Below are 13,152 nucleotides of genomic sequence, written 5' to 3' on the forward strand. Positions count from 1 at the left end.
CTACAGTTTCTTGACATTGAAAATTAATTGTAAGAGGGAGAGGAGGAATTAACGTAAAATGTCTATCATAGCACATGGTTGAACGACTTTCCCGGACACCTGTGTCGAATATGTTTATGTGGGGAGAAGGTATTACGCTCACTTCACGTGAACAACATTTACAGCGAAAACCATGACACTATTGAAATTTATTGTTTTACAAAATATAACACAAGTTTCAGCTTTCAATGAAATTTATGGTAAACAAAGAATGATTTCCTCAATGAATTTGACAATGAAATAGAAACTTGCTTTTCCGCAATAAAAGTAATCATTCCAAATACGAGCCTTCTCTCTTGCTCTTTTTAACTGTTAAAGATAAAATTTGGAGAACGTAAGGTTCTTGAAGTTTGAGAGTACAGCCAGATAGTGTGACAGTTATGGACATTACATTTGAAGCTCCAAGTTAGATTAAAAACATGATAAAATAAAATAAAACGATACACATTTAACTTGGAATGACCCTTACAAGAAAACATAACTGGACTCAAATAGATACAAACATGTTCTAATGAAATATGATCCTACGCAAGATATTGACATCTTGCATACATAAAACAAGGTAAATGAGATTATGATTTTTAACAAAATTATGATGTATATATAGATTTCACTCCATACAGCTATTGCAGAAACAGAACTATTACAGTTAATATTTACAGTTGTTTGCATAGTGTAAAAAACTTAAAACTATGTTCTGAACATGATACGTTCCTGCAAATTTTCTCAAAGCAGCACGACAATGTTTAAAGATTTTAATTTGTCTAAAACATATATATCAGACCAGAAGGTAATCAAATACCCAGAAAAAAATCACTGTATTCAGTACTTTTACAAGCAGCTGACCACTAATTTTATAAAATCGTAAACGAACTGAGAATCGTTTCAGAGAAAGGCTAAACGTGAGTCGAAATTATGAATACAAGTATTATTTTGGACACCGAAAATTCCAGCTGTCAAACCATTACATTATCACGTACATGTCCTTGCTATTGTTTGATTACTAGGCTCAGAATTTGTATGAAAAATCGTACTTAGAATGTGTAGTTTAAACTCATTCAAAACTTTATATTTTTTTATGTTTCATGGAAAACTATGCCATACCATAAGCATTTTTTCTCGATATTTGCATTATTGGACTGATTAACGAGGATTATGTATATGAACAATTTTTACTGTTTACTGTTAAGCGTGATCCCAAATTCGATTTACGGTAAGGATGCTTGCTTGCCTCGGATGAAACTTGAATAATGTTTTAGGTTCTACTTTGCGCAATAGGTGCCACATTGTATGATCTCGATTTAAGGAACATTAATTTCAATAAATGAATCCACTTTCACATTCCTTTACACTACTTAATACGAAGTTTATGGAACTAACTAAAATTAAGTAGAAACACAAATGTTTGTGTAACAAACTATCGTGGTGACTTGATTACAAAACTTCTGGAAGTGACAAAAGGAATCCAAATTTACACATGTTTGTTCTGTACTAATAGTGTCCCGTCTTTAATTAGTCCAGATAAGACCTCTACTTATTTGTATCGATAGCTTTGAACTGTCAGGTCAGTTTCAACAAGATTTTCTTAACTCTGAAACAACGCTGTTAAAGAAACTATACTCAAATTGGTCATAACTCACTCCGAAACTATTGGCAAAGAAACTTCAGGGCTGGGAAAACGTGTACCCGGTCGCTTTTGCATGATGCTGTAATTCTGTCCATTTTATAATATTACATATAAATCCTGATATCTCAATAAATTACCATCAATTTTGTTATAACATGTTAAACAAGAAAATCCATTTCGAACCAGTAATTCCTTTACGAATATACTATTATAATAGAATGAATCGCAAATAGGCAATATTTGTAGCTAGGGTAACCTTATTTATGCTACTGAACTAGTCCTTTGCTATCCTTTGTACTAACGCCACCATGTTAGTAAAAAAGCGAGAGCAAAAATAATCTCATAACTACAATGATAACATCTGTTAAGAACACCACTCTTATTCCAAATGAACATGTATGTATGTTTGCTTTTTAGAAGCTGCTCTGACAGAAAATTTGCAGAAAAATGATCTATAAAACCATACTCACCTTACACACACTCAACAAAGGAACCAAGACTTTTTTGAACGAATGATCAATCATACTGGCTGTAGGCAGCTTCTCAAAGTCAAAACTGAGTATTACTGATACGAGTATTCATTATAAAACTAAATTATTCAACAAATATGTAAAACAGATTTTAAAATTATTATTTTTTTAAATGTAGTTCGCAAGAAATACTTCATGGTAAGTATATTAATATTTGTGTCCTAATAATTAAGGTTTTCCTTTTAGCCTGGATGTTGAATTTAGTACATTTCCATAGGGAATATAATAAATAATTAAAAAAAAAAACTGACAATCGTCTGAACTAGTTATCATTGAGCTACCAATTTAGTAAGAACTTTGTATACAATCTAATACTCACATTTTACATACAATTATTGCAATTCGTGAAAAAATATACATGTAGTTGTTTGTGACTGCTATTTCGCTGACTTCTCGTTACAGGTAAAATACACTCTATATAAAATTAACACATCCGATATGTACAAAACATAATTGGACGTTGAAGTAAGTAGATTCGAATGCAACTGATGATAAATTAATAAGCAGAACACGCAATGGAAAGAAATTACGTTTCGACTGACAAATTTGATTTTTTTTTTCTCGAACAGTGCTAGAAGTACAAAATTTGTACAGAGAATTTAGACTTTATCTTCTGAAACTTGTAATACGGTATCGTCACGTTTCATATGCATAGTGTCACAGTATATTAAATATGCATAGTGTCACAGTATATTAACAGTGCAGAACATAACATATGGAACTCAAAAAGATTCAGTTCGTTCTCTTTGAACATGGATGAAAACTGCAGATATCCCTGTCAAATTTCAATGCACTATATCAAATAACAAGCTCAACTGCTGAATCAAGAGTATGATTCAGTGTTAAAGAAATATACTCAGAACAATATGAACTTCAGTCTATATATATATATCACTTGAATGTACTACTAATACAAAGAAAGCTGGAATTCTTTACGTTCTGGGAAAGCTTCCTTTGGACACGGCCTCTAATTTTCACCAATTCCCCTGAGTCAAGGTATTGTTTTTGATAACCTCTGAATATTCTGTTCTGTCGGAATTTCATTTTAAAACAACTTCCTGTATTTCACACCTATTTCCTGACTGACTGCTAAGATTTACATAAACAACAATTGTGTCAAAAGAAAATGGTCAATAGTCGTCCTATATATATATTTCTTTGATTCCGTTCTATGTGTAATTATAAATCTGTCAGTCAAAGAACATTTTCATTAAAATATAGATCAAAATAATTTCCTTTGTTCATGCCTACCAGCTTTGTTATGTGCTGAATATACAGAAAAAAAGTTATATTGTAAAGTTTAAAATAATATACACATAATTCAGAAGCCTGATAATGCAACGATCACCAAAAACTGCTTTCTACTACAAAGATTTTTTTCGGGGTAACTACAGAATGAACTAACCAATTTACGCGTGGCTTCCGATAACGTATAAATAATTATGCTTTTTCTAACACTGAAAAAAAAATGAACAAACTCCATAGCTCTGGATAAGTAGCTTAACAAATAAAACACAGTTCTGACCAGAGCAGAATGAAATATATTAAAAACTATACTTACAATGTGTTACAGTTTCAAGGACCTAACGTCCTCGAAACTGTAACACATTGTAAGTATAGTTTTTAATATATTTCATTCTGCTCTGGTCAGAACTGTGTTTTATTTGAAAAAAAAAAAGTATATAAATTGTTCAAATAACTCAAACGTTGTTGACAAAAAGGCATGCACGAAGCAGGTATGCATTTTTTTTTGCTGGTGATAATACTACAAAATATCCAAATAGCACAACTTAAAAGATTACGGAAAACCTTTGGAGAGAAATAACCTGATTTTGACATAAATATTTAGCACAACAGATATTAAACATATGAGTAGTACAAAAATGTCTGTATCTAAAATATATATATATACACATACATTCCTTTGCCTGATTTATATATTAGTAGCATTACTTTCCTTGTTACATGTTGAAACATCAAATATGATGATGAAAAATACACACGGGAGAGATTAATTACAGTGGTAGCTGAATTGATGATTGTTGTGCCACACGACAAAAGCACTTTTAACAACAGAAGACTAGATTTCGACAATGACCAATATAAGTTGCGTCAGAACCAACGTCATTTGTTCTTTAATTAAAAGTAGATTGATCAATATGATTTGCAGAGGCGGAAACGATTCTACATTGGTATATACAATATATTGACTCCGGTAGCATCTTTACATCGTGGCGTATATACGCATAGATACAATCACCAGCAAACATATATAGAGTATCAATACATTACATATGGATTCATCAGTATTTTCAGACCGAATACGTATATGAAGGAAGAATATAATTCTGCTACATATTGAATGTCATTTTTACTTGGTCTATCCTTTCCAAAATCATTTTTTTAAAAAAGAAGAAAGCTGGTGTGTATACATATATTTTTGCTAGTAACTCCCAACACATTTCAGATTGTGTTCTCTACCAGTTCCATGTTTAACAAAAGGGTTCGTGCAGATTTAAAAGACAGACAATGAAATGAAACTTATTTTAGTTCAACGTCCCATGGTCAAGTATTGTGGGCTAAAATACAAAGAGGATAATATATATATAAATGACAATGGAAAAATAGAGGAATGATAATGAAAGAACAGAAAAACTCCGAGAAAACCCAACAAAACAGTGCTGGCACATACCACTTGATTTAAAGCAGAACTCCAATCTTCGTATCAGAGGTAGGCGATCTATAATTAATCCACCTCATCCCATAGAAGAAACAACAGCAATCAGCAACGGAAACTAATCTCAAATGGAGAGAAAGAGAAACCAGTAAAGTTGAGGTAAGGATCAACCCTATGGGCAATGATGAGGAAAGGAAAATACTAACTAACGTATATGTCACAAAGACGACAGCACCCCACCGAGATTCCAAGAAAGAAAAAAAAAAAAAGTCTTAAAAGAAGAACCTAAGATCAAATAAAATAAGAGATAGGGGAGAGGTAAAAGACACTTCAGGAACGAAGATCAATCTTAGGAAAAACTAAGATATACTAAGGGCACAATCAAAACAAAGATACATGGCAAGCAAGATATTGGAGATATTTCAGACATGGGTAAAATATAGATTTTTGGGATTCCGGCAGCTACGGCCTTGTGAGCCCGAGGGATGACGTTCCTCGGCGATCACACTACCCAGGGAATTGGGAAGGAGAAAAGGAATGGAGAGCTTCCTCGTGGCTATGTGGATAGCGTATGCGCCTTTGGGTTCGATACCTAGCGTGACCTCATGTTCGGATCCCACGTCAAACTCCCGGGTGCGCGCCTGCTGAGCTCTAACATATATTACAACACTACAGAGTGGATTAATGATTTAACGATCAGAAATGGAACAGAGGAGGCGATTAAGTATTCGAATAATGAAAATGAGAGGGAAAACACTGAAATACTACATAGGCAGAGAAACATAAATAAATAAAGTAGCTCATGACTAAATTTAATGAATACCTGATACGTTTAATTTGTTTAATCAACTTCCAGAAACAGCCTCCAACGCCAACTAACACTGGAATCATTAGCAATAAACAAATTTCTGAACGACGACGAACGGAAAGGAAGTGGAAGGGAGTTGGCAAAGATCTACTCAATGACATCACCCAAGCTTATGGTGGACAAATACCATGTGCGTGGGTTCTCTCGTTTCCTCCCCTTTCTTCATTTCATCATTTCAATAATTTCTCATCGCCATCTCCTTTAACTCAGCCGACATAACCATGGGACGTAAAGATTACATTTCATTTTCATTTTCAAAGACTACTGAAGAAAGATGAGACCCATATTCAATTTGTAAGTGGAAATCTTCCAATTTTCGGGGCATCACATGCGGTTAACAGATGTTACAAACAGCACACTCTATCTGAGAATGTCGGAAGCTCAGAATAAGCAGTGTCACCTACGCTTACAACGTATTATTGCGCTTCATTAAATCGCAAGATTCAATTGAATGGACGAGATCATATTAGCAATGTATTAATAATTTTTTCATTTCAAGTGGTACTTGATACTTCTGTTAGCACTTAAAAAAGATTAAGAATGCCTTGAGAGAAAATTTTTTCTCCAGGATAATAATCCCTGTATTTAGAATGACCTAGTCTAGCTTTCTCTGATTGTTTACTTGCTACGTGATCTTGTACTTCCGATTATAACGTATGGAATAAAATAACTACTTACGGTCGCTAGTGACATTCAATTACTGAAATGACAGTCTATTCCAGGTCATTGTAAAAGTTGTTTGTTTGGAATTTAAACACGAAATGGAGGCTAGGCCTCTATTGTTTAACGTCAAATCTGAACTGCATGGTCTCTACCACTAAAAGCAAGAACATCAGCCTGGAAAGTCCCGATGTTGGAACAATTCCATCTTCCATGGTCTCCGTGTTGCGTGAAAAGTAATGAATACATCAGGCACAAACATCAGATTGCACAACCAAAAGAACGCTATAGGACAAATGTGAAAGAAGGAAGATAGTGAAACGGATTTTAGTAAGTTACAGCTTAAAGAACATATAAAAGAAGCAGTAAAAATAAAAAGTACACATGTGTGTTAACATGCCGAAAGAATTGCTAAAAACATGTTCAGAAAGATACGAAAAAACTACACGTGAAAATATATAATCTGAATACTCGCTTTCGGTTGTAACGTCATATTTTAACGTATATCAAAACACTCTCACACCTATTAAAACTCAAGCTCCCTCATGGCTAAGCGGTTAGCATATGCAGCTTTGGCATAGAAGACTCGGGTTCGATTCCCAGCAGTAGCTCGTGTTAGATTCGGATCCCAGCGTTAAGGTGTAGGTCCATGTCCCATATAGTCTCGCTGCTGAAAGTGACTCTAAATCCAAAACAAAAAGTTTTTGTATGGTCGTGCTACTAGTGTAGAATTGGTAAAGCAATCATCCACTACGCATGAGACACGAGTTTCGAATCACGGGCAATCTAAAGTATAGATTTAAAACAAATCTTTAAAAAGAAACAAGTATGCTCCCTTCCTAGCTTTCTTTTAAGAACTCTCCTTCGTGCTTATCCCCCACACTTCCATGACGGAAACTGGAACGAAATGATAATCACGTTTCCATCTCTGCAAAACTGTTTGGTAGAAGTTCAGTACATCTTGCTTAGATTAAAATAATTAAGAGTCAAAGTAAAAAGATTATGCTTTCTTTTAACAACACACCAGTCGTTCTGCACATCGGCACCAACTGTTGCAGTAACAGCTACCAATCATGTGAGATATCTTACAAATAACTTAATATAGGGAGTTTGTCTCGTGAAATGAAAAATAGATTTTTGTACATAATTTCATCGCGCACGAGAGAAATATGAATAAATAACGGACTGACCACAAAACATTTCCGTATACAAACATTTTTGCACAGTCAAACAAGAATCCTTTCAGATCATTTGATTTTCTGTAAATAATCATGAATCCGATTGTAAAAAAGTAATTAACATACTGAAATTAGCTCTAAGTAACTGAATACTTAATTCAACTGCAATCACACACATTCACTCACTGACTCACTCACGATCCGACATTTTCACTGGAATGCACCCGTTGATGGATTTTCAAATGGCTGCTTCGCATGAAAGTAGTGTTACAAATAGTACATACACATGGCTTCTCCAACGCGTGGATCGTTTCGTGTTTCTTCAAATTCGATTTCTGACTGAACGTTCGAGTGCATACGGAACACTTAAATGGCTTCTCCCCGGTATGCACTCTCTGATGGCGTTTCACATTCGACATGTTTGAGAAGGATTTATTGCACAGATGACATTTGAAAAACTTCTCTGAGATATGGATCTTGTGATGATCCTTCAACGATGAGTTTTTGCTAAACGATTTATCACACATTGTACAACTATATGGTTTCTGACCTCCGCTCCCACCAGTTGGCGGTGCGGCTGCTTCGTCCATGTTCAACAGTCTTTCACAACTGTATTCTCCCCCGCCGGCTGACAACGAATGAGTGTCACTGCCTTCTAAAGCTCCGGCCAATGGAGAATTATTGTAAACACTGTGGTGTTGGTGGTTTGGAACAGGCGAAGGCTCACACGTACTATACACACCGCCTTGAGTATCAGGCACGCCGCTACTGTTGTAAGGCATGCCGTATCCTCCTGACTCTCTTCCAAAGAACCTATAAGAAATAAAGTACACATATAATATGGACAGTACAACACAACAAATATATTTTTAATAATCATACTGATTAATTACTGAAGGAGCAATGATACATGATAGTAATTACCAAATCAAAATCAGGAACGCATGTAAATATTTACTAATGCCGAAATTTTCTATAGGCAACCCCACCTTCATTAGCGGTTATTTATTTACACAAATATATACTGCCGTTTCAATCACCTCATGGCTTACAATATATAATGAAAAATCATCTCAGGTGTGGTTAAATTTACCTTTATCATTGTGAAAATAAAATACATAAACCATACCACGATGGATAGACTGTAACAAATATAATAGCTTTCAGTACATTGTTTTTATAAACAAATAAGCCGCTGATGAAGGTGTGCATTTCTACAGAAACTTTCGCGTCAGTAAAGATTTACACGCATTCCTGAGTTTAACTCAAGAACTATACTGTGCGAGCGGTCCCGGGTTCGATTCCCTGTGGGGTCAGTCGGTCGAAAAAGTGTAACACGCTTTTTTAGGCCAGCCACCCTGAATGAGGTTTTCCTGGGTTTTCCTCATTCACACCAGGCAAATGCCGGGGTGGTACCTAACTTCTAGGTCCCAGGCCGCTTCCTTCCTTCCCTTTCCCCGAGTTGTGTGCTCGCCGAGGGACGTCATCCCTCAAATCGTGAAGGGCTAAATGGCATTAGATGTGGAAAGCCCAGAAATCTAAATCTAAGAACTATACTGATTACATATATTTCACAAATTTTTTACAGAGATGTTTATAATTAAATAATTTAAACTTTTGATGATTCTTCCCTTTATTTATTTTCATTTATAGACATTTTAAAGACTACTGACTAAATTTATCATCACTGTTATACTAATTGAGGGAATTATACTATCGGTGTGGTATAATCTTAATTGTACAGTGATAATTTATATTTCAATATATAACAATCAAATATTATAATTTATAGTTTAATCAAATTTATAATATTATTTATTTTATTTTTTTTATTTACGAGTTAATTGATAGAATGTTATATTAATTTACACCAAATGATTTTACAATGAAGTAATATGTAAATTACAACACAGAACATATTTTTTCTTAATAAAAATACAAAATAGTTTTATATTGTAAACAAATTTGTTTTGAATTTTCGTTTCCTGTTTTTCTCGAATGTTTGAATGTTCGAACAAAAAAATATTGTTTTACATTATTACTAGCTGAATCTGCGCTGTCTATTCAGAGAATCTTTCTATGATTATGGATCTTCTTCCCATTTCCTCGCTATATCTGTTTACACACACAAGTGAAGAACAGGAAGACTCACAAAGGGAGTGAATTGCTATAAACAAACATATAAACGTAGCTTTTAATGTATAGATGTTGGGTTGAGCTTGTGGCAAACATGGAGAAGTGACAGATGATGTCAAATGGATTTTTCCCCTTATAAATCCATATCCGTCCGAGTACGCCTCATTGCGGCTCTTGAGGCCTTTGAAGTTGTCAGCATGCAATAGGTTTTACAGGATGATTTAAATGTTATGATTAGTCTCTAAGAAGTAAGCTACATTTTAATATTAGCAAATATTTTGCAATCACATACTCCTGTCAACTTCGAATATACAATTAATAATACAGTAATTACCAGAACAGCTACTATAAAAGACTTAGGCATATTATTAGATAGTAAACTTAACTTCAAGGCACATATAGAAAAATGCGTTAATGAATCACTCAGAACTCTGGATTTTTTACTGAGGAATTCAAAAGATCTAACAAACTACAGAATTTTAATAACTTTATTTAATATGCTTAATAGAAGTAAGTTGGAGTATGCTTCTGTAGTATGGAATCCCTTTTACCAATGTTATGTCAAGAAAATCGAGAGTTCAAAATAAGTTCTTACGGCATCTGTATTACAAGAAGCACAAAGTCCTCGTACAAAGAAAATATTTCATGTAGAAGTCTGATTAAGGAGTTCAAATGTGATAACTTAATTGCTAGAAGGAAAATTGCAGACCAGATGTTTCTGTTTAAAATGGTAAATGGAATATTTGATAACGAAGAATGTTTACAACAATTGAGGTTTAATGCTAGGAGAACTAATTTACGAACTAGACAAATGTTCTATCCAAAAAAAAATCAAATTCAATTGTACATCTAAACTCACCACTAGTGAGAATTACAAGAGACTACAATGTTTTAACTAAAAAAGTTAAAAATATAGATTTCTCGATGCCACGTAATATGTTTATATTTCAATTAAAAATATATATGTATTTAGATAAATAATTGTACAGAATAATTCAACAGGCTATGTATCTTGTTACTTGTCTATTCTTACATATCGATTCTATGTATTTTATATATAGGGCTATACTTCAGTTGTATATGCGTGAATGTATTTCTATTCAAGTATGTGTATATACAAGTAAGTATATGTGAATGTGTGTGTGTGTGTGTTGCGGATATATAATTTTTGCTGCTGATTGATTGTATAACAATTGTTTCTCTTATTCTTTTCATTTTTGTAATAAGTCTTGATATTTATTTCAATTATTGCAATGCCTATTGTAAAAGGAGCAATAGCTCTGTTATGAGTGAATGATAAATAAATAAATAAATAAATAAATACCAACTAGCCGACCCGGATTCGACTTGGTATGTTTCCTCGTTCTATCCTTGCTCCAATGCAGCTCAGGATTACATACATCCTTTATGAGCTGTATCTAAGGGATTAAATGCGACCGCAGTGTGGTGCTACTTCATGACTTCCTATATCCGCCGAAGTCTTACCTCCACCCAGTCCTTGGGTCTTCTATGGCTTGTCCCGAATACGTTTTTTTTTTTTTTTTTTTCACTAAAGGTAGACTGGTGCGTCAACCTGGCTATACTCTAGTATGTATCAATACATATACAGATTGTCCTGCTCTCATCTTTAGCGACGTCTTCTTTAAGATTGTATAGATAACAAACTCCGATATGCAATCAGCCACAGCTTGATTGTGCGATAGGGCCGCCAAATCCAACAATAGTCCACAGTTTATTGCTAATCCTTGTTTACTTCACGTCTTCCCTGTTTTCCTGTGTGGGGACCGATGTCTCTATACGAGAAAACGTAATGTTTTGGCCTATCGGAGTCGCCTCCAGCCCCAGAAGTTAAGGCATCCAAATTCTTGGGAAGTAAAACGTTCAACCACAAATGCACATATACAATGCCCAGTTTCATATAAATCCGGTACGTAATCGTAAATAAGAGAAAACAAATAAAACGTAAATTTCATATGGTGCCTTTATATATTACACTATTCAACAATTTTGAAATAATTTGTAAACTTCGAATTCCCGATTAAATCTAATTTATTTGCATATCTGAGATATTTTTAATATAATACACTTTAGAGTGTAACGACAAAATCAATATGTCAAAAAAACAGAAACACAATTATTTATTGGTCGTAGGAACTTCCTTTAGATTAATTTGTATTTAAGTTCCATGAATAATACCCCATAAGTTTAGATTACGCCTAGATCCACGTAAGTATATGGTAAGCCTAGGTATAATCCACGTAAGTAGGTAGTAATGGATGGTAATTTAGGTTAGGTACATAGAGGTTAGCACTTCTTTCAGGTGTATTTCAAAAGCTAAGTAATTTCCTGCTAGATTAGGTTCAGACAGCATAATCCACATACGTATGATCAGTAATCAAATGACATTATGATCTTTATGGCTACTGAAAACCATGTATGCAATATCGATTTGATACTTATCTAAACAGCTTTATGAAATTCGAATTATTTGAAAAAAAAAGTTAAATTTCAATTTCTTGCAACTTCGTTTCTATTTGTGCATTAGATGGCAATAGTGGTCCATATCTTAAAATGTGTGTGTCGCAGCAGGTTTGTCCAAACGCCATTTGACAGGTGATAGCTGATCCTAGTAGATATGCAAAAAGTGTTGGAATTCTTACAATCAGATGTAAGGTATTGTGCCGCGAAATGAGAACTTTTCGCAAAACTGTGCAAAATTTTACAATTTTATTTCGATAAAAGCAAAAATGCTGCGCACGTCCGTGAAAAATTTTTTGCTGTTTACGGGCAAGATACCGTGTCAAAAGGAACGACCAAAAAATGTTCAGTCGCTTTCGTTCTGGAAATTTCGATGTCCAAGACGCTGCTCACAGTGGGTGACCAATCAGAGCAAAATGGAAAATATTCTGGCAAGAGTCGAAGTAAGATCGGCAATGAGCAGTCACGAAATCCTCAATGATCTAAACAATACCAAATAGTGTTAAACCATTTGGAGAAAGCTGTTTACTAAAAGAAGCTCAACATCTGGATGCTACATGATTTGACTCAAAAACATTTACTCAATCGAATTTCTATCTGTGAATCTCTACTTAAAAGTAACGAACTCGAGCCATTTCTGAAGTGGTTGATCACAAGTGATGAAAACTGAAAAACCTACAACAACAATATGCAAGAAAGATTGTGGTCGAAGCGAGGGGAAGCTCCATAGTTTGTGGCAAAGCGCACACCGACGCCCAAAAAGGTTATGCTGTTCGCTTGGTGGAACTGAAGAGCGTTATGCACCGCAAGCTGCTGCCGCTGGGCAGAATGGTTCTGTACTGCCGAAAATTAGCGCGAGTACTTAGCAATTCAAAAGAACGACCGGAACTGGTCAACAGGACAGGTGTCGTATACACAGGGCATATTTAGGTAAGTGTTATTCTGTGCTCGAGCACGGG

The 13,152-nt window shown here is 34.5% G+C and overlaps 1 protein-coding gene across 1 annotated transcript in view; it reads right to left on the reverse strand.

Moving 5' to 3' along the window:
• Positions 1-3,906: 3,906 nt before the first annotated feature.
• The window catches only part of LOC145690675 (uncharacterized), a 29,838-nt gene continuing 20,592 nt past the window's right edge, over positions 3,907-13,152 (reverse strand). Inside the window, exon 3 of the mRNA XM_081765814.1 lies at positions 3,907-8,392. Coding sequence (XP_081621940.1) covers positions 7,774-8,392 — 619 coding nt within the window. The 3' untranslated portion in view covers positions 3,907-7,773. The remainder of the gene's footprint in view (positions 8,393-13,152) is intronic.

Source organism: Thermobia domestica, chromosome 7, assembly GCF_964235325.1.
Source record: "Thermobia domestica chromosome 7, izTheDome1.hap1.1, whole genome shotgun sequence".
Classification (NCBI taxonomy): Eukaryota; Metazoa; Arthropoda; class Insecta; order Zygentoma; family Lepismatidae; genus Thermobia; species Thermobia domestica.